Here is a 19,871-nt window from a genome sequence, read left to right on the forward strand (position 1 = left end):
AATTAAATGTAGGCAGCTTGGCTTTGCTGGTGTTGACCATGACAGACAACCAACAAACCTATGCTGCAGGCTGATGTCAGGGCAGCTGCAATTTGGATGCTTTGATTTTGGGAAAAGCACAATCCTCTACCATGCACATACTTTATTTTTATTTATTTTTTTTTTAATCCAGCCAAAAATTTCTTGAGATTCCTCTGTTTGATTTCCAACTTCTGGCATTCCCAAGGACAGATCTTAGTTTCTGCATGGTAGCAAATGCTGTCAAAGCAGGCAAGTGGTTCTTTCTGCCCCAGGAAATGAACATGAATCATCTTGGGGTGTAAGGTGGCTGAATGGATCAAGATAAAAAAAAAAAAATGAAGCTGTGCAAGGAGTCCAAGCCTTTTAAAATGCACTAAAAGTGATTTAATGTCATTTCAGGTTAGGTTTGCATGTGAGCAGGTAAGAAATTAAAAAAAATAATAAAATAAAATAAAAAAAGGCAATTTAGTTTTTCAGAGGATGGGTCTGAGGGCTGGGTGAACTAGGTTCAATTCTCTGAAGCAGAACTGCATTGAGTACACCTTCTTGGAGGAAATACCCTAAAAATAAACTCAGTCAAGAGATGGATAGCTGTGGTGCTAGAAAAAAGCCATGAAAGTGAAAAGAAGGCCTCTTGTCAGGTGTATTTTCTTGGGTGTAAGGCCTCCATAAAGATGCTTTACATTATCGATCTCTGGAGACTGAGGTAGTGCAGAATGTTTTCAGGGTGATCAATGGGGTGGGTGTAAGTGTTCAGAGTACTGACCTCAAGGGCATCATCTACGGTTTGGAAGCAGGCAGCAAGAAGTAGTGATAAGCAGGAGGAACGATTGCAATCCAGCAATCCTAATCACTGCTTAGGGAAATAACCGTACTCTCCAGCTACACCCGGAGCAATCAGCCAGCCTACGGGCTGTCAGATCTGTAAATCCACCGGGATTCTTTTTCTCTCATGAAGTGAAGAAACAACAGCACGTGCTACCATAGATGGAGAGACAAAAGATGAGGATTTGCAGTTGGTGCCTTCAGCTAAGTAATTCCGGTTTTGCTTCAGTGAGAAATGGGATTCTCTGCTTTGTTTAGCACCTTCTGATTGGGTTTACGGGGGGCAGCTTTCATGCCATCCCTGGCCTGCTCTGGGGATGAACCCCTCCTGTTTTTCACCCGTTCCCCCGGACCACACACTCTTGAATTTGTGATATACAGGGGGAAAAAAAGTTCTCACTAATCATCCTTTAACATGACCAATGAAATGATCAATGTTTCTTGCTTATCTATTAAAGACTTATCTCCATTCCTCCAGATAAAGCAAAAGTCCTCACCCAACCTAAAGGAAGGAAACCTACAGACGATAAAATCTTGACTGGCATCAGAAATAGCATCTTGATTTCCTTAGGTATGTGTGGAAAATCCTACAGCAAGAACCCGAGCTGTTTGTGAGACTGGCATTTATGAGAGGCAATGATTCATTTCATTGCATCTGAACTTCCTGATCTGGCCTGACCCGAGCTGAGGATGGCACACCTCTGTGCCTGCACAGCCTCCCACGTCCATTAGTAAACTAGCTTGAAATGTAATGGGAAGGAGGTACAGAGCCAAGGAAATCTTTAACTTGATTATGCTCATCAGTAGCCGTAATCTATTCACACAGAAGCATCTCAAGTGCTTGTGATGTGCTATTTTTAAGGCTCTCCTTCCTGTGTGCTATTGAAAGCTGTCAGTTATTTATCATCTGTAATAAATCCCACAGCACGATTTAAGCATCATCTGTAATAAATCCCACAGGTAGTGAGGGACGTTTGTTTTTTAATAACTTGCAACAGTTTTCTTGATGTGGGGTAGTTAGCCATACCTGGAGCTTCTCAGTGTGTCCTTCAGTTTAGTATCTTTTGGCCCTAAAATTGCCTCAGGTTTTTCCTTCCAGCAGACTTCAGTGTTATCCACGTGATGTATTTCCAGGGCTAGCTGGCACACTTTGTGACCTGGCTACCACCTGTGGCTGGTCAGCAAGTCACAGAGGCAGGCAACCATCTACACCGAGCCTGGTGGGCTGCGAGCTCTCATGGAGAACCTCTTGGGGAAGCTTCACCTGGACTTGGCCTGCTGTTTCCCGCATGTCCTGCAGTCTGGGCTTGTGTCCAGATGTCCCGTGGTTGGAGTCCTCCCCCATGTCCACAGCTGGGCACTCGTCTCAGCTCTGCCAGTGCCCGATGGGGTGCTGGAGCCACTTGAGCAAGCGGCTGGTGCTGGAGGAGGGATGCTGACACAGGCAAGTGGGTTTTATTTGTAAAAGGGACCTGGAAGGTGCCCAGTTCTGGCCTGGGAAGAAAAAAAAAAAAAAAAAAGCCACATTTAGACAGGAGAAAGAAGCTGAGTCCTTGGACTTGTTCAGCCCCTTTTTATTGCTGGAGACGCTGCTGGTAGCCTCCTTTGCTGGCAGATCTGTCTGCGGTGCTTGAGCTCAAAGTGTACCTTGGCAGGAGCCCAAGCACACAGGGGTCACGTCCAGACCTGGCACCTCAGCGTGCCTGCAGACAGCCCAGGGGCCTCCTCGGTCCTTCTGCCTCCACAATGGGCCACGGGCTTTCTCCCAGTGGCCTGTGTATGTTTGAAGGCATTCTAAAACAGCAACCCCTCAGAAAACTTTGTCTGCAGGGTTTGAGCATGAAGGAAGTGAAGAGAGACTGGGCTATGGCTGAAGTGGTGATCTCAAAGCTGCAGCGGGCTTACATGGGTGACAGGGACTGTTTCAAGGGCACTTCTGGAGCTGGGGAGCATGCTGGGCTGGCTGGGGTGAGCACCGGGGTGGGAGTGATGGAGGCCCAAGGATGGACCTGTTTAGGACAACAGACACTTCCAATAAAAGCCAGCTCCAACAACCACTAAAACCAGTCCCAAAGGTGCAGAAACATCTTCCCTGTGTTGTCAAATCCAGGCTGGTTTCCCACTCACTTCCCGGAGGAGGCAGCCTTGTGGGGAACAATTTTCCAGTATCACAAACCAAGCTACAGCCCCAGTGTTATTTCCTTCCAGTGACAAGCCGGCATGTGAGCCGATAAAAATCCCTGGGCTCACATCCTTCCCAGAAACACCAGTGAAAACCCAAGCAGCTATTCACCCAAAGCACCAATTTTATAGTGCCGTGTGTGTCTATAATCTATTTACCAGCATTCCTCCTTCAGTATGTGCCTGTTAATAAGATTAGTAATTAAAAAGCTTGATAGGAATTGGCAAGCGTGCCTCCACCTTTCCCTCCCCTCGGAGCCGGGTTGGCGTGGAGGCCGCGGGGCTGGCAGAGCACCTGCAGGAGGACGGCAGGACGGCGCTGCTGCAGTCTCTGCCCGCCAGCAGGAAATGGAGAAAGCCCGGCCGCTATGGGACAACCCCGTGCAGTTTGTTTTCGCCTGCATTTCTTACGCCGTGGGGCTGGGAAACGTCTGGAGGTTTCCCTATTTATGCCAGATGTACGGAGGAGGTAAGGGCGGTTTATGGTTCTTGCTTTCTGCTTGTAGGAGAAGCTTGTAGGTAAGCTGAAACTCCAAGTGTGTGTTGTCCGTGTTGGTCCCACCAGGATCCAGGTCAGAGCAGGAGGTCAGGTTGATCTGTCTGTGTGTTTCATGAGGAAAGTTCTTTGTACCATGCAGGCAGGAGACATAAAATACCTGGCTCTACCTATAAATCTGTGTTTTAGTTTGCATAAGACCTGCCAGCTGCTCCTAGACAGTGGCACTCGTTTCCTAGAAGTACAGTGAAGCAATGTGAAGGCTGTGTCTTGTAAAGGGGATGGAGGTAGAGATGTAGGTCTGCGTGATATTAATTTATTACTTTCTTGCCCCATTGAGCCGTGTGAAGGCATCAGAAGCTAGTTCAGTTCTTTGCAAGTTCACAGGTGGGTACTGGAATGTAGTGGAAAGGGGGAGCTGCTTTCACTGATGAGATTTATGGATCCGCTGTAGCATTTCAAGGTGCTGTCATTAATGTGTTGTCTTTCACACCAAGCCTTGCTTTAGGAGGTGATAACTTGGCTGCAAGTCTATCTTGAAACTGGCTAAAACTCCTTAATCAGCAGGAGTTCCTCTGCTAAAACCTCACAGGAAATTTTTAAAGCAGGAAATAAACTGGTTTGGGCTAAGTAATAATAATAAAACACCTTTCAAAACTGGAGAAAGACAATGTCTATGTCATATGGCAGCCACAGATGTTCTTCCTTAGAAACCAAGAGTCAGTTAATTAGGTTAATTGAAAAACAACACTCTTCTAGTGTATAACTACCACTGGTTAACTACCATTTTCTGAAGAATCCTCTCTGTATGAACTTTATAGTCTTTTGCTGTCTTTATAAGACATCCCAGTTTTATACAACTTTTCTCATGCGGCATCCATTGTCATAGCATTGGACCCATCTCACTTGTGCATTAAGTGACTGCCTAATTTACTTCTGGTCTGTTTCTGACTTTTCTTCCTTTCAGGAAAGATATACACCAACACATTTAAGTGCTTTTTGCTTGTTTGGTGCAGTGAACATTGGCTTGTAGCTTGCTTTTAAATGCGTAGGTGGTAGGATTTTGTTCATGCTGGTCATTGAAAAGCCAGCTCGGTGCTGGGACCACAGAGCTGCCCCGCAGGATTGGGTCAGGAAAAAAAAAAAAAAAGATAATGCCATGGGCAAAATTACAGTAGAAGCTACATGCTGCTGTGTCTGAAGCTTTCTTAGACATTTCAGAGAGCAGAAGTGATGGAAAGGTTGTGATTCTGGGTATCCTTTTCTAAGCAGATAGTAATTAAACTGCATGTGATGAGTGCACCAACAGCCTCTCTTGGCAGACATCCTGAAGGACAGCAAAACTCAGAACTCTCTTCAGAATCAATAGCATAGTAGATGGTGAAAACTCTCTGAAATGTAACCAAAACTGGAACAATTGATTAACCAAAGAAAAAGAAGAACTAAAACCAAATATTTTCTGAAAAACATGTTTTTGTAAGTGAAGTTTCTCCCGTAGTTTTGTCCCCCAGATACATATCCCAGTGGAGTGGCAGCTCTCCTTATTGTGAGTCTAAAACTCCTGACAGCAGGCTTTGCTTTTCCTAATTATTTGTCACTGCCCTCTTGGAAATTATTGAGAGGCTTTCCAGGGGTCTGCAAAACCCATGCAGACAAAACATTGTTCCAAGAACTTGAGAGCTGGCTATGCCAGGCACTGGGGGGATGCCAGCAACTGCTTATTTGGCATCTTCCTTGCGGGGAAGCAGGAGCCAGCCCCTGTATTGCCCAGCAGAGCAATAGAGCCCTTATCACCCATGATACTAAGACAAGATATCCGCAGGCTTTACGACCTCCGAAGGCTGATGCCGATCCCACACCAGGATGTCGCAAAACCCCCTCGGTCACCTCCCTTGCAGTTTGGGAAGTTATCTAACAGGCTAACAAAGGGCTTGTTAATAAAGACAGAGCTGGGAGGTAGGAAATTAATTCCCAGAATAAACCGGATTATTGCGCCGTGTTTATTTCCAGTTCTTTGCCTCGGCCACCGCCAGAGCCCATTCCTCTGTGCCACTGCGCCGAGCCCATTGCGAAGAATGTTAATGCCACAGATTAAATCCTAAATAAGAGATATTTACGTAAATATTTTTGGCTTGTTGTAAAAAGGGAACTAGGAAAGGCTTCATGAAAAAAAAATCTGGGCTTTGACTCAGTCAGCAGCTCTTTTTTGAAGTCGAAGGGAAGGATTTTTTTTACTTCTCAGCAGAAATTCAAGCTGAGGTGCATCCTGCCTCTTCATCCTCTCTCCCTCACCTCCTGCCAGGCTTCAATAAGTTACTTAAAACTCTCCATTCCGCATGGATGTTCCTGTTGCTTTTCTGTCCACTGCAGAGCACAGCACATGAAGTCCATCTCTCCCTTGCCCTCTTTCTCTCATTACCTTTCAAAAGGCTGGGCTGGCGCTTCGTTACCCGTTAACAACTCCAACCTGTACATTGCTCCAGCTGCTGGTGACATGCAATTTAACAACAGAAGTCCCAGCCATGCCAAATGCCCATGGAAAATTCCCAGTCCCAGACAGGACACCGCTTGAAGACCCCTGAAATATCCCTCAGGGCTGTGCCAGTACGGGAGCCCTCCAGCCAGCCACCACCACCAAGGGCAATTTGGCCATTCCGTGGGCAATATGGTGTTTGCAGGCTGCTGGTTTGCTGGACACTGTCTGTTTTCCCTTGCAGGTGGCTTTTTGATCCCGTATTTCATCATGCTGATCGTGGAGGGGATGCCGCTGCTCTACCTGGAGCTGGCAGTGGGGCAGCGCATGCGCCAGGGGAGCATTGGTGCCTGGAAAATAATAAGCCCCTACCTCTGCGGGGTTGGTACGTTCTCTGTTTCTATCTCGTGTATTTTTCTGTCAGTACGTGGGGAGCATGGGTGACTTTGTGTGGAGAGCTTTCTCTCTCAGAGAAGGAAGCAGGCAGGAGGTGGGGCTCCACCATGCTGTGCAAAGCGGCTGCCCAGGCACACAGTGCCAGAGAGGTGTTTTCCCTCTCCCTTGCCAGGCACTGGGACCAGACCCTGCTCGTGCATGGATGCCTGAGCCCCACTGGCTTGGGGCAGGCTCCCAAAATGGTGGCCTGAAGGGCAGGGCTGAACCCAGCCCCAGGCCACCCCTGCGGGGTGCTGGCCTCACTCACTGAGTAGCGGGACAGGGCCTTGGCTTCTCTGTCACGGCCTCCTCTTCACCAGCACCTGGTCTTCATGGCTTTAATAGGTCATTAAAACATCCTGATGGCCCAAATTATCTTGCTTACACGCACCTTTTGTTGTACCAATAAAATTGAACGTTCACCCGCCAGGGTGCCTAGAGGGTAAAGCTCAGTCCAGGCCAGCCCTGTCAGGAGGAGGATTTGCCATCGTGCCAGGGCTGGTTTCTGGGCTTTGCTGCTGACCCTGTGCTCCCTCCCACCCACAGGTGTTGCCAGCGTGGTCGTCTCCTTCTTCCTCTCCATGTACTACAACGTGATCAACGCCTGGGCCTTCTGGTACCTCTTACACTCCTTCCAGGTGTGTGGGCGCCCAGCAGAGTGCTTCAGCCCCATGGAGGGACCTGGGGGGGTTGTGTTGGTGCTAGACATTTTACAGAGCTATCATCAACCTGGGGGGGGCACAAGCTCCAGAAACCCTCCTGGGTCTTTTCTGGGGGAAAAAACGTGAGATAGCTGTGTGCCCAGGGGCTTTGCAGCATCTTCTCCTCACCACAAAATGTGGGTTGAGGCCAGTCCCGCCATGCATTGCTTGCATGTGGCTCAGCAGCTGCAGTGGGATGCTGCCTGGGGTGGGGTGGGTCTGTCCAAAGGCAGGGGAGAGGATCAGGTGAGAGGGTCATCCCCTGGGGGAGAGGGTTGAGGATAAACTCTAAGGGAGATGATTGTCCTGAAGGGATAGGGTTGGCTCCAGGACAGGGTGTCAGTCCTTGGGGAAAGGGTTGAACCTAGGAGATATGGTTGGCTCTAGTGGAGATGGACAGAGAGGGTTGTTCACAGGGAGAGGGTCATCCCCAGAGGAGAGGGGCAGTCCTTGGAGAGTGAGTTGTCCCCAGGAGGCACTACCAAGGGAGACAGTCAGCACAGGGCAATGTGGTGCAACATGGGGACAAGCCAGCCCCGGGGGAGAGCCTCCCTCGCCTCTATTTCCCCCACCATCCTCCCTCTCTCACAGGACCCACTGCCATGGGCCACCTGCCCCCTGAACAGCAACCGCACAGGGTATGAGGAGGAGTGTGAGAAGACGTCGTCCACCCAGTACTTCTGGTACCGGCAGACCCTGAACATCTCCCCCTCGCTGGAGACCAGCGGGGCCGTGCAGTGGGAGCAGGCACTGTGCCTGACGCTGGCCTGGCTGGTGGTCTACCTCTGCATCCTCCGCGGCACTGAGTCCACCGGCAAGGTGAGAAACAGGTGCAGATCCTGGTGACGCTGATCTTGTCAGGAGAAACCAATTCCTCGGGTTTTGTGAGAGGAAAAAAAGGACTACTAGGTAGTTTTGATTTCTTTTTATCCGCAACAGAAGTTATGAGGAGGGGGGGAAAGAAATGTCCCGGCTGAGCCTTCACTAAGAACAGAGCTGAGGGCTGTAATCCACAAATCGCATTAGGCAAACACAGAAACCCAAGAGACTGCAAACTAAGTCACCTTTTAAACCTGCTGCAGCTGGGTTTGTGGGCAAAGAAAAAATAAAATAGCCAAAGTGCACTGAAAGTGCATAGCAATAACAATTGTTATTCCACCTTGATTTGACATTTTATGAAATCTGATGTCCTTCCTCTTAGAGCAGATGTTGACCTTTGACTTGTCAAAGAGCTGCAAACCAATGTTATTCCACTAAATGCAGCAGAACTGAGTTTGTAAAAGCTGCAAATATTTTATATTTTTTTCCAGTCAGTGAGAAGACCCTCGGGACAGTAGCATGGGTCTTCATTAATAAAAAATACCTATTTCCCTAAGACCTAATTCTTAAGTTAGATTTATCTGAAAATATTTGTTTAAAGGTTAGTACAAGATAACAAACACAATAATGATAATGCTTTATGTACATTAAGTGAGAAAGAGCTGATGTGTTACAGGCAGTCTTGTGTGCTCTTTAGACCAGTGTGTCCCCTCCTTCCTGCAGGTCGTCTATGTCACGGCCTCCTTGCCGTACTGCGTTCTCATCATATACCTCATCAGGGGATTAACACTTCATGGTGCTGTCAACGGGCTTATTTACATGTTTACACCAAAGGTATGGAAAAACTGCACTGAGTTTTCAACAAAATGTTATTAGTGACTGAATGTGTAGGTTTTCAAGAGGTGGCAATGCTACTTCTCTTCATGTTAAATTTTTGTGGCAGTAGCTTGGCTCAGACGGCTGAAAACCCCCAGCTGTGAGCTGCTGAAGTTCTGCCACATTCCCATGGGCTTCTTGCTTTCACCTGCAGTGCAGGACGTGCCCTCTAGCATATCTTGCAGTATGTCACTTCAAACTGAGCGCTGACCCTGCCAAAAAAATGCCCCTGAGCTAAAATGGGTGTGCAAAGGGACCCAACCCGTCTCCCTTCACCCCTGGGTGTAGGGGACCTCATTGCCATCACTTTCCCTGTCCTTTTTCCTGCAGGCTAGGAGGGGCAGTACTGGGCACTGTGTGTACAGCTTCACAGCCCTGTCCTCCCTCTCTGGTTTTGCAGCTGGAGCAGCTGTCGAACCCCAAAGCCTGGATCAGTGCCGCCACACAGATCTTCTTCTCGCTGGGCCTGGGCTTCGGCAGCCTCATCGCCTTTGCCAGCTACAACGAGCCGAGCAACAACTGCGAGCGCCACGCCATCATCGTCTCCCTCATCAACAGCGCCACGTCCATATTTGCCAGCATTGTGACCTTCTCCATCTACGGCTTCAAGGCGACGTTTAACTATGAAAGCTGCATAAACAGGTGAGGGACGTGTATTTGGCTTGCTTGCTACTGCAAGCAATTCTTGGGGAAGTAAAAAGGGAGGTAAATAAATAACAGCATGCAGAGCTGGCCAGAGACCAGGCTTGATAGTGCTCTAATAAAGGTAATAGTGCTATTTAAAGCGATGAAGGAGGAGATGAAAGGTCAGAGCTGGATTGCCTTTTGACACCTGGGTGCTGGCTCAGGGCACAGGCTGGCTGAAGAGAACAGGTTTCCCTGGGCAGGTCACAGCAGTGCTTTCCCGTGTGCCCTGCTCTGTGGGCTGCAGGATGATGGAGGTGGTGGTTAGCAAAACGCAGCAATGCTCTGACAGCCCCTTCAAGGCCAATCCCTGTGCCAGGGGCTCAGCGTCCTCGCTGGGGACGTTCTGGAGGCGCTCAGCACCCTGCAGGGTTGTGCCCCCTGGCACAGGGCCTGCAGCAGTTACACTTTTACTCGTGTTTTTAGAGCTTTGCATCTATCTGCTGATGGGAGAGGAAGCTGCTCGTCCCCGCTCTTTGCCAAAAGGCTTGTTAGGCTGGGGGTGCGTGTGGAAGTGGGACCGGAGGGCAAAGGGGAAGGGACACCAGCCAGCGCTGGCCCGTGCCCAGAATACCGGGTGCCCTGGCTGGTGGCAATGGGGACAAGGGAGTAAAACCAGCACAAAGTGCTATGCCTCAGCCTGCGGGGTGGTCTGAACCCCTGGGTGAGGCTGGGCTTTCCCTGGGCAGCGCTTGCCCACCCGCTGCTTTCAGCACTGCCATCCTGCTCCCCTTTCCATCACTTGGCCCTGCTGGCTCCATCCAGCTGACAGAAACTAAATCCCCATCGTCCGCCCCAGGGTGATCCTGCTGCTGCTGAATGCGTTCGACCTGGAGGAAGGCTCCTTGACAGCAGACAACCTCAGCGAGATGAAAGACTACCTGATGGCCGCCCACCCACAGGAATACGCCCAGTTACTGCCGCAGCTTAAAAACTGCAGCTTGGAAGCGGAGTTAGACACGGTAAGGGGCTGCTTTGCGCTGGTGCCTGGGCTCCCATCCCCCTTAACGTGGCACATCCTGCACCCCTGGGTCCTGAAAAGGGACTGAAAGTGGCAGGAATTGAAACTGAAAGAGGAATTTTAATGCTCCCCATGTAAATGTTTCCTTCCTATAAGCCCACAGGTGATGGAGCTGACACCCCCAGCTCATTCAGTCTCGTTTTCTCACTGTCAGGCTGTCCAGGGAACAGGCTTGGCGTTTATCGTCTACTCTGAAGCCATCAAAAACATGGAGGTGTCTCAGCTGTACTCCGTGCTCTACTTCGTCATGCTCCTGATGCTGGGCATCGGCAGCATGCTGGGAAACACCGCCGCCATCCTCACGCCCCTGACCGACAGCAAGCTCATCGCCAGCCGCTTCCCCAAGGAGGTCATCTCGGGTAGGTGCCCACCCCACAGCACCACAGGTCACGCAGGAGAGGGAGTGTGTGCAAAAGCTTTGGGGTCCTGCACCCTTTGAGGGTCCCGCTGTTCTTGAGGGGAGTAGGGAACAGCAAGTACGCTGCCAGAAGGAAATACTTGCACGCCCCCAAGTACTGCATGTTTTCCCTCGCAGTTTGATTCCCAGGTGTGCTCTGCTCTCTCCACGCAGGCGTCGTGTGTTTCATTAACTGCATCATCGGCCTGATATTCACCATGGAGGCTGGCAACTACTGGTTCGACATCTTCAACGACTACGCAGCCACCCTCTCGCTGCTGCTCATCGTGCTGGTAGAAACCATTGCTGTGTGTTACATCTACGGGCTGAGAAGGTAAAAAAAGGTGGCCACAAACGGCCACTGGCATCGCTGTTACCTCTGATTGCTCTCCCGGTCAAGCATGCTCTCCCCTTCCTCTACGTGCACGTCTAATTCTGTAGGTGTTTCTGAAGGAACCCAGATCAAGGCGCTGATTGAACATATGCTTTCCAGAATATGCCTTTTTTTCTTTTTTTCTTAAAAACACAGGTTTGAGAAAGATCTTCACACGATGATTGGCCGCAAGCTCAACTGGTATTGGAAGGTGATGTGGGCCTTTGCTAGTCCTTTGCTAATTATAAGCCTATTTATATTTTACCTCACCGACTACATCCTCACGGGAACGCTTCAGTACCAAGCATGGGATGCCACACAGGTAAAATAGTTGGTTTTTTTAATTATGTTTTCTTAATTCTTCAAGGACACAGCCTTCCCTCCTAAAGTGTCCTCTGAAAGCAGCTCGAATCAATGCCATTCCTTAGTTTCGCAGCAAGGTAGAACATGAAAAACTTGACCTAGTGTCAGCAATGCCATGGTTCTATAAAATGGACTGATTTCCCTCTAAAACTCCTATAAATTGACCCCTTCAACCAGTAACACTGTATTTGCGTTGACTGAAAACCAAAATACCATTCTAAGATACAGACATTAAACAGAAAAAAATACCTTCAAATTGTAGTATTTCAGTCAAAATTAATGGTTATTTTAACAAAACTGAGCTGCTGTTGGAGTAAATGAATAGCTTTCACAAAGCAGTCCCCTGCTGAAAGTTACCACATCCATTTTTCTTCCTGGCCAAAACACATTTGTAGGAATGCTTAACTGTGTTTATCACAAAGGAATTACTCCTGGGTAAGTAATTGCTGGCTCCAACTGTTTTGTAGAAACAAATTAAGTGCCTTGTTCTCACGTCACCACTGATCTGGGAGCCCGCGGAGGGCCAGGCCTGGTGACCAGGTGTCAGCACGAGCCCAGGGGTTCCAGGAGCGGGATGAAAAGCCCTGGCAGGGGTCAGCGCGGAGCCATCTCATTAGGAGAAGCGAATTGAGCCAAAATTTGCTCTTTACCAAAGCTTGCAGAAGTTTTTCCCCTACTATTTTTCTCTTGTATAACAGCTACAGCAGCTCCGTTCTTGTGATCAATTTTAAGCTGGTAAAATTGGGCAAAGAAAAGGGCCGAGGACACCTGTGAGCTCTGTAGCCCACGCAGCACGTGGCGCAGCTTCGTTCGAGGGCAGGCTGACTTCGGGACACCAAAGCACAGCCCCAAGGCTGCTTCTCTCTCTTGCAGGGGCAGCTGGTGACAAAAGACTACCCTGGGTACGCCCTGGCGGTGATAGGGCTGCTGGTGGCATCGTCCACCATGTGCATTCCCCTGGGGGCACTCGTCACTTTCGTTCGGAAGAGGCTGAAGAGGGAAAGAGTCTCAACCGTTGCATGAACGCCAGCGGCTGGATTTGGGAAGACCTCACCCGCGCCGGGGCGCTTCTGGAAGACAGCAGCAACCCTTATCTGTAGCAGCTACTTAGAGATTTGAGAATTTTGGGTGCTATATTTACCGAAAAGCGCTCCCGGGAGGTCCCACAATGGTTCAGAAAAGCTCTTCTCTACCAGGATGAAGCTGTAATGCGGCCTCTGAAAGAGGGGGAAAAGCAGAACAGCAGCGCACAAGATGCGAGCCAGCAGGAACTAACCAGCAGCCCGACCCATTGCGTACCTTAGGCAATTCCTTTCCTCTCTGCTCTAGCACTGCCTATCTGGAAACAGGAGCAAGCAGCCGAGCACGCTCCTGGACCAACGTACTGGCAAATATCCTTACCAGTCCACACAGCAGGTGAAACTGTTTGTTGAAGTTTTCTAACGAGAATAATCCCTTTCCTGCAAGGGAGAAGACAGCGTAATGCTGTAACTGCAGCCAACGCGGCGTCTTTCGTATCTGTGGCCAGCAAAGCAGTTTATAAATAAGCTGCAGAAGTTCTCATCTCCAGAAGTAACCTTCCAGGATGCAATTCTGCCCTGTGCTGTACTTGGAATTTGCTAGGGATGCACGATAGGTACACTAAAAATCCCTGTGATAAAGCTCCTTTACGAGCCTCACCCAAGCAGAAGTATGCCCTGTAATTAGCTCTGACAAAGTTCACATCCAAGTATACTTTAATTTTGATCATGAGAAGCAGCAATGCAGCAGCTCCACAGAACTGTTCCATCTGCCTATGTGAACGTTTTATAAAGGAAGTACCATGTTTAAAATTTAAGCTTCATGTTGTAGAAAACAGTAAAAAGTTTATCTATGAACTTCTAAAGAGGTCACTGAAGAGCAACATAAGGAAAACACTCGCAGGAAACAGGTTGTCAATATAAAGTCTTAATTACATAACCATTAGGAGATGGCAAGAGCCTTATAAAAGAGGGATTCATTTCAAACATTTCCAAAGAACACCAACACAAGCATTTTTCTACGGGACAAAGAGCAAGAGGTAATGTTACAGCCTTCGAGGGTGGATAAAATCTTGAAAATCATAACCAACACCACCAGGACACGCTTAACGTGCAACAGCCTCTACCAGTACGCGCCTCCCCCCCCCAGGCTTAGCTAACACAGGGAAGACAACTTTTTCACTTTTCAGTTTATTAAAAACAGATACCATAAACAAGACCTGTACAAAAAAAAATCCAAAATTGCCCACAATTTGGTAACAGTTGTGTGGTGAGAAGTTATCGTCTCGGGCCCCCTCTTCCTCTTCCACGGCCCCGGCCTCTCCCACGTCCTCGGCCACGGCCTCTTCCAGCGACTTAGCAAATAAAACAGAAAGGATAAACCAAGTGAGACCTGGCAGTGCTTGAACGTAGATTAAAACATTCTGTAGATTTTCTTCTCCCTCAGCTCACATTGTGCTTTACTAAGTATGTTGCAAAAGGGAAATGCACGGTTTAACACACTGAGATATCCAAGCTCTCTCTCTCAGGTGTTACGCGAAGTGGCAGCATTTTTTTAAGGATCCCACCACCAAACACCTTCTACTGCTCTCAGTGCTGCCTGTGCCAATTTCAGACATGATTCTCGGGCTGATTGCTTCCTCCTACTTTTAAATCCTACTATTTCATTGTACGGTAAGGGGAAGATACAATTACAGAGTAATTCAGGCTGAAGGAACTGCTGGAGGTCATATGGTCCACACGGTAACATCGCTTTACCCCCTTTCCCTGACTCCAAAATACTCTGAGGCATCAGCACACTCAAACCCACTGCACACCGACACCCACAGATCTCTCAGCAGCATCCAGCCTTCCACCACCGATGTAGTTTGCCAAGGAGAGGCCAGGTGGTAACAAGTTCTGCAGCCCAAGGGCATTTCCAGACTAAGGCAAAGCGCACTGCAGCACTGCCATGGTCTGAGACTGCTTCAGCACAGTGAGGGCACAGAGAGTACTGAGGGCAGGCACACAGCCCTGTCACAGCTCCTTCTGTTTCTTCAGGGTTAGAAAGAAACAGCCATGTTCTGGTTCACCTCACGTTGTGGGGTTCAGAAAAAAGGTAATCCGCCTGCACTGCACTTTCTCCATGTGGTCAGACTATTTTTAGTGGACATGAGAGGAACAGAATTGCTTCAGGAGCCTTGTCCTTATTCCCTAATAAAGCCGGCAGCCACAACACCGGCGCTTTGTGACAAACACCCACGGCTGCCTTATGCCATTTCAATAAGGTAAACAGATTAATTATGACCTAGTTTTAGAACGTACCATGGATCAAAGACTGCAGATCCAAATACTTAAACATGAATTACAGGGGAAATAGTAAGACATTATCTTAGAGCACAATTAACTTTCATTTTAACTTCTTTTTAAAACATACAGATTAACCATTGGGCAAATTTTTACTGCCTGAAGACATACAAATTTTGTGGAGTTTACTGGATATTAATTTTTAAGTGTGGAATGAAATTGAAGTATTCCCTCTACTATTAGGCTTCCAAGGAACAGGGCTTTTTTTCTACAGAAAGCAGCTCGTCAGAGTACAGCTTTGACTCCCTCCCAGTTCAGAAGTCTCTCCAATTCAGTTCTCCAGGAGTTTATTTCTATCCACTACCAAGCAGGATTTCAGTTCTGCCCTGTTCATGAGGCTGTTCTGCACTTTCTTATTAGGCTACATTTGAAGTATACAAACTGGGGAAACAGAAAAGACAGTCTGAAAAGAGGAATTGTAAATCACTTTGCTGTCACCTCTGAGAATGTGACAGGTTAAGACTTACTCAAGCTTAAAAACATTTGCATTTTTAAAACAGAAGCTTGAGAAGTCATAAAAAATAATTTCACATGAAAGAAAACTCTACAGAGGCCAAGAAGGTAGGCAAGGCAGAGCGAGGAAGGTCAGTATCAAACCCTTGAATGAATGTGAGAGAACACGCTGCCCAATGCAGACACTAAACGTTTTCAGATCCCAAAGGCAGAACAAACAGACTGGGAAACCACAAACTAACCTGCTTCTCTCTTCTTGGACTTGACTTTTGGCTCAACATCCACTAGCAAAGTATCCAGCGGCAAACTGTCTGGCAGAATGAAGTAGCGGATGTTGTTCCCTCGAATACTCAGCGTCTCCAGCTGTACGGGTTCTCTGTTCTTCAGCGTCATTTTGACCGCTTTGAGATGAGTATTCATGCTGACATCCACTCCTGAAACAACAGAAGTCCCATTTTCACGGATGGAAGCACGTTAGAACACCCAAAAAGGGACCATGTGAAGCATGCACATGCTTCAAGTTTTATCCTGTTCATTAAAACACACTTCTGGCTCTATACCATTCATTAATTAAGCTTCTAACTGCAAGAAACTACATCTTTTTTCTCCCTTAAATCATGCTCAATAATATATCAGCTGCTGCCCACAACACCTCAATGAAAATTTGTTGTTGGAAGAACCATTTGCTCCTAGCTGAACAGTATTGCCAGAGGTCTTCATCTAGGTCCTAGACAGTCACAGCAATTCTGTGAACAATTTAAACAATTCCTTTGAGCGACAAATAAACTGCTGTTTTTACAGAAGTCTAGCATTAGTCCTTTTGCTCCTTCAAAAATGAAGCAAAACAAACCATTGAGCAGGGGGGAAAAATGATAATTTCCTCTTGCTATAAGCCTAAGAAAAAGCCCAACTATCAGGCACTTATTTTCTGATAAAATACATCTAATTCTAGTGTGGTATCTTCTATAAAATAGAAAAATAAGAGCCAATCCAAATAGGAGTAATTTTTGAGATAAAAAATAGACAAAAGATGGAAATTCTAATTTACAAACATTAATTTTTGTTAACTCGGTGACCCATCTGAGCAAGATTTTAGTGTTCAAACTTCTGTACAGACAACCAACCCTTCATGGTCAAAACACTGTCTTGTTTCACAAATACAGACAAGCAAACTGTAAGACATTTTACCAAGGCAAATAATGTGAGCAAGCAGCAGGCCAGAACCAGGAGAACTGCCGTCCTATTCTCATTTTCCTATCCTCTCCCCCATTTCTACATTTTGTGTGGTTCTGGCTCCTGTACTTCACCCCTCCTGTCCCCTTCTGTCAGCGTGAGCGTTACCCAAACCCGCTCCTTCAGCAGGGCTGCTCCGGCAGCGGAAGGAGGAAGAGGAAATGGCGCGAACCCGGGAGCTGTTACTGGGGTTTGTGCATCAACGTAAAGGGAAGCCTGTCCCTTTAGAAACAGGGATTGCATTCAGAGGTTTTTACAGATCCTTAGCAGAGCACGAGAGAGACTTTGCTCAATAATCAAGCCCAGAAGCAGCAAGGTCAGAAGGAGACATGCAGGCCGTGTGCCTCCTACCTAGCTGGGTTCATGGAGCACGCTGCACTCTGATACCGGGCGGTGCATTCAGGTGCTAATCAGCGCTGATGCATCTGGCTGCAAAATAATGCCAATTTTTTTTAACTTTGCCAAATCTCAGCAGATTGCTACGGCCCAAAAAAGCGCCTAAACAATCCCCTGGCTTACAACTTTGCCAAGTTTGAACTGTTTTTTTGTTCTTCTTTTAGTCAGAGTAGAAAGAGCCTCCAAAAGCAAATTCAAGTGGGTGAAGGAAAGGAGATCAAGCACGGTCATTAGCTTAACCACAACGGGTTTGCTTTAAGAAATGCAACAGCCCCACCTACATACCTGAGTGTCTTTAAATAATTCTAATGTGATATTGTTCAGAGAACACAGTCTCTGATGCTACTCAAGCAAACAACAGTTCATACATTTTTCCACACACATGAAAATGAAATAATCACCTACACAGGCTCCCCCAGCAGCCTTCAGTTCAGTGATACAAAGGAGCACCTTCATTTTAGGGATCAGCACAGACACTAAGCGCTTCCCCAGATATTAACACTCACAAAATTATTGTGTGACAGACCTTGGGCAACAGCAGGATGCCACGTTCTTGGCACCGGGATTCCTTTTTGCCCTTAATCCCTATGCTCACATCTTCCCAAGCTACATGTCTTCAGAACAGTTTCACAAAACCAATGCAAGGCTATGCAAAGATGCAGATCCATGCAAGTTCACCACAAGCAGAGCAAAAACAGGCTTGAAGGAAGTAACTCACTTTTAGATTAATATTACTTACACATGAAGTTTAACCAATTTAAGGCTGCATCAACATTTAACTCTTGCTGCTGCTATGTACTACTATTTTAAGGAAAAAATCCCTCTGCTGGTGACTTGGGTGTAGTGTTTTTATGTGACAAGCAAAGTCAGAAGTACTGAAGCATCTTATAAACGTTTAGGCTGTATCCACCATCAGTTTTATAAGGCAGCAAACCTACCTTACCGATATAACCATGCTGCCAGAGCTCTAAGCGAGTATTGCAGCAGCTTTGCCCACAAAAGGACTGGGAATGTGGCGATCTTCCTTCACCCCCGATCCTACTCCTAAACAAAGCTCCGTTTACGAGCTCCGCGCCCTACCCGTGATGGTTCCGTGCACCTGCGTCCCGTTCTTCAGCTCGATGGTGACGGTCTCGTGGCTCAGCTTCATTAGGAACCTGCCAATTAGGAAGGCGCCGTTAATTCCCCAACCGTCACCGCCTGACGCGGGGCCGCTCCCGCCAAGCGCCACACGGGCGCCATGGCGGTTGGCGGCCGTTATGGCGGCCGTTGGTGATGGCGGGCGGGCGGGCGGCCATCCGCCGCCATCCGCTCACCTGACGAGCTTCATGGCGGCCGGAGCCCGGCGCCGCGGCCGGGGGGCTTCGTGCGGGCGGCGGGGAGCGGCGGGGCGGCTGCGGGGGGCTCCTGCCACAGGGCAGCAAGCGGCCGCCGCCCACAGCGCCAAGCGGCGGAAGCGGCGCGGCGGAAAGGGCCGGGCCCGGCCCCGCGACTGCGCCCTCGGCTGCCGGCAGGGCCGAAATTTAAGTCCTCGAACAGCGAAATTCGCCTCAAAAAGACCCAAAATAGAGCCCCAGCTGCCGGCCTCCCACTAAGAAATAGTCCACAAGGAACAAGGGGGAGGCGCGGCTGCCCCGAAGCACACACGGCACCAGACAGCAGCTAGAAAAGTTGGGCATTTATTGTCCTTCACGAGCACACCGTTAGTGACTCTAGAGTACAGACTGTGCAAAGCACTGAAATACAGATGCCTTCCGGCTTCAAAAACCTACATTAGGCTATGTCTTACGATCCATTTTTAGTCTGTCTTACCATCCATTTAATCACATTTGGTCTTTGCCACAACAAGTTTTTCCACCACAGATGCCAAGGTTCAGTTCTAGTCTGCACAACAACCAAGTTCCAAATGGCACCTGCCCGTGAGCCATAAAAACCATTAAATAGAGAGATTATGATGTTTTGTACCTTGTGTCTGTTACAGAGTTCATGTTCAGAAACGTTAAGTTAGAGGGTTTTCCAGTTAACCGCCAACTGGTACTTCCATTACAGCATCTAGAAGCTAACAGATACTTCGCAAGTACTAGTGTTTATGAGCAGGTTATGTTTACACAAAACCCAGAGAGGCCTCCAGAAACATTCAAGATTAAAATGAACAGTTAACAATTGCAAAAATCTGTACATATTTTCAGTCATAACACAGTGAAACACTGGATTATCAGTGTCTTATGTTCTAGCTTCAATGACAACTGTGCTAGTTCTAATATTCTACATATTTCTCCCTTCCCCCCATTTAAATTTTATAGTCGCAATCTGAATATACAGCTGTACTTACAGGAAATATTAAACAATGCACAGCGCCTTAAGCAAGTTTCATCTCTGGTTTCAAACAAACCATATAAAATAAGTGACAAAATAGTTTAAAATTGGTCCTTGATTAAGATTACTTTTTTTTTTTTTACAGCTTGGAAGCACTAAATTTAAAGACACACATTTATTGTTAACCAACACAAATTACAGTGTAGCTTTTTTAAACTTTTTTTTTTTTTAAAGTGTTATATCATCATGCACAAAAAGCAAGCTGCTGCTCCCAAGTGCAACCATGGTGTTAGGCCGACACTTTCTCCTCAGATTCTTACTCCTTTTTTTTTTTTTTGTAAATTATTTCAACAAACAGAAAGTATAGAAGCAGCTGACTAGCAAAACAATATGAAGTTCACCTTTTACATTGTGACTGCTCTTAAAGTAACGGAATACTTTGG

At 47.6% G+C, this 19,871-nt stretch overlaps 2 protein-coding genes across 2 annotated transcripts; one reads left to right on the forward strand and one right to left on the reverse strand.

Moving 5' to 3' along the window:
- Positions 1-3,268: 3,268 nt before the first annotated feature.
- SLC6A20 (solute carrier family 6 member 20) lies at positions 3,269-14,070 on the forward strand. The gene is made up of 11 exons (XM_084509457.1): positions 3,269-3,496; positions 6,241-6,381; positions 6,978-7,069; positions 7,724-7,951; positions 8,675-8,785; positions 9,228-9,469; positions 10,311-10,473; positions 10,687-10,891; positions 11,104-11,263; positions 11,459-11,624; positions 12,539-14,070. Exons 1-11 carry the CDS (start codon positions 3,376-3,378, stop codon positions 12,686-12,688), a joined length of 1,779 nt encoding a protein of 592 aa, XP_084365583.1. The 5' UTR covers positions 3,269-3,375; the 3' UTR covers positions 12,689-14,070.
- Positions 13,597-18,581, reverse strand: SNRPD1 (small nuclear ribonucleoprotein D1 polypeptide). Its single transcript, XM_084509458.1, has 4 exons — positions 18,429-18,581; positions 18,193-18,269; positions 15,726-15,917; positions 13,597-14,039 (listed from the first exon to the last, which is right to left on the reverse strand). Exons 1-4 carry the CDS (start codon positions 18,440-18,442, stop codon positions 13,963-13,965), a joined length of 360 nt encoding a protein of 119 aa, XP_084365584.1. The 5' UTR covers positions 18,443-18,581; the 3' UTR covers positions 13,597-13,962.
- Positions 18,582-19,871: the final 1,290 nt, after the last annotated feature.

The sequence above is a fragment of the Aythya ferina genome (genome assembly GCF_964211825.1).
Source record: "Aythya ferina genome assembly, chromosome: 2".
Taxonomy (NCBI): Eukaryota; Metazoa; Chordata; class Aves; order Anseriformes; family Anatidae; genus Aythya; species Aythya ferina.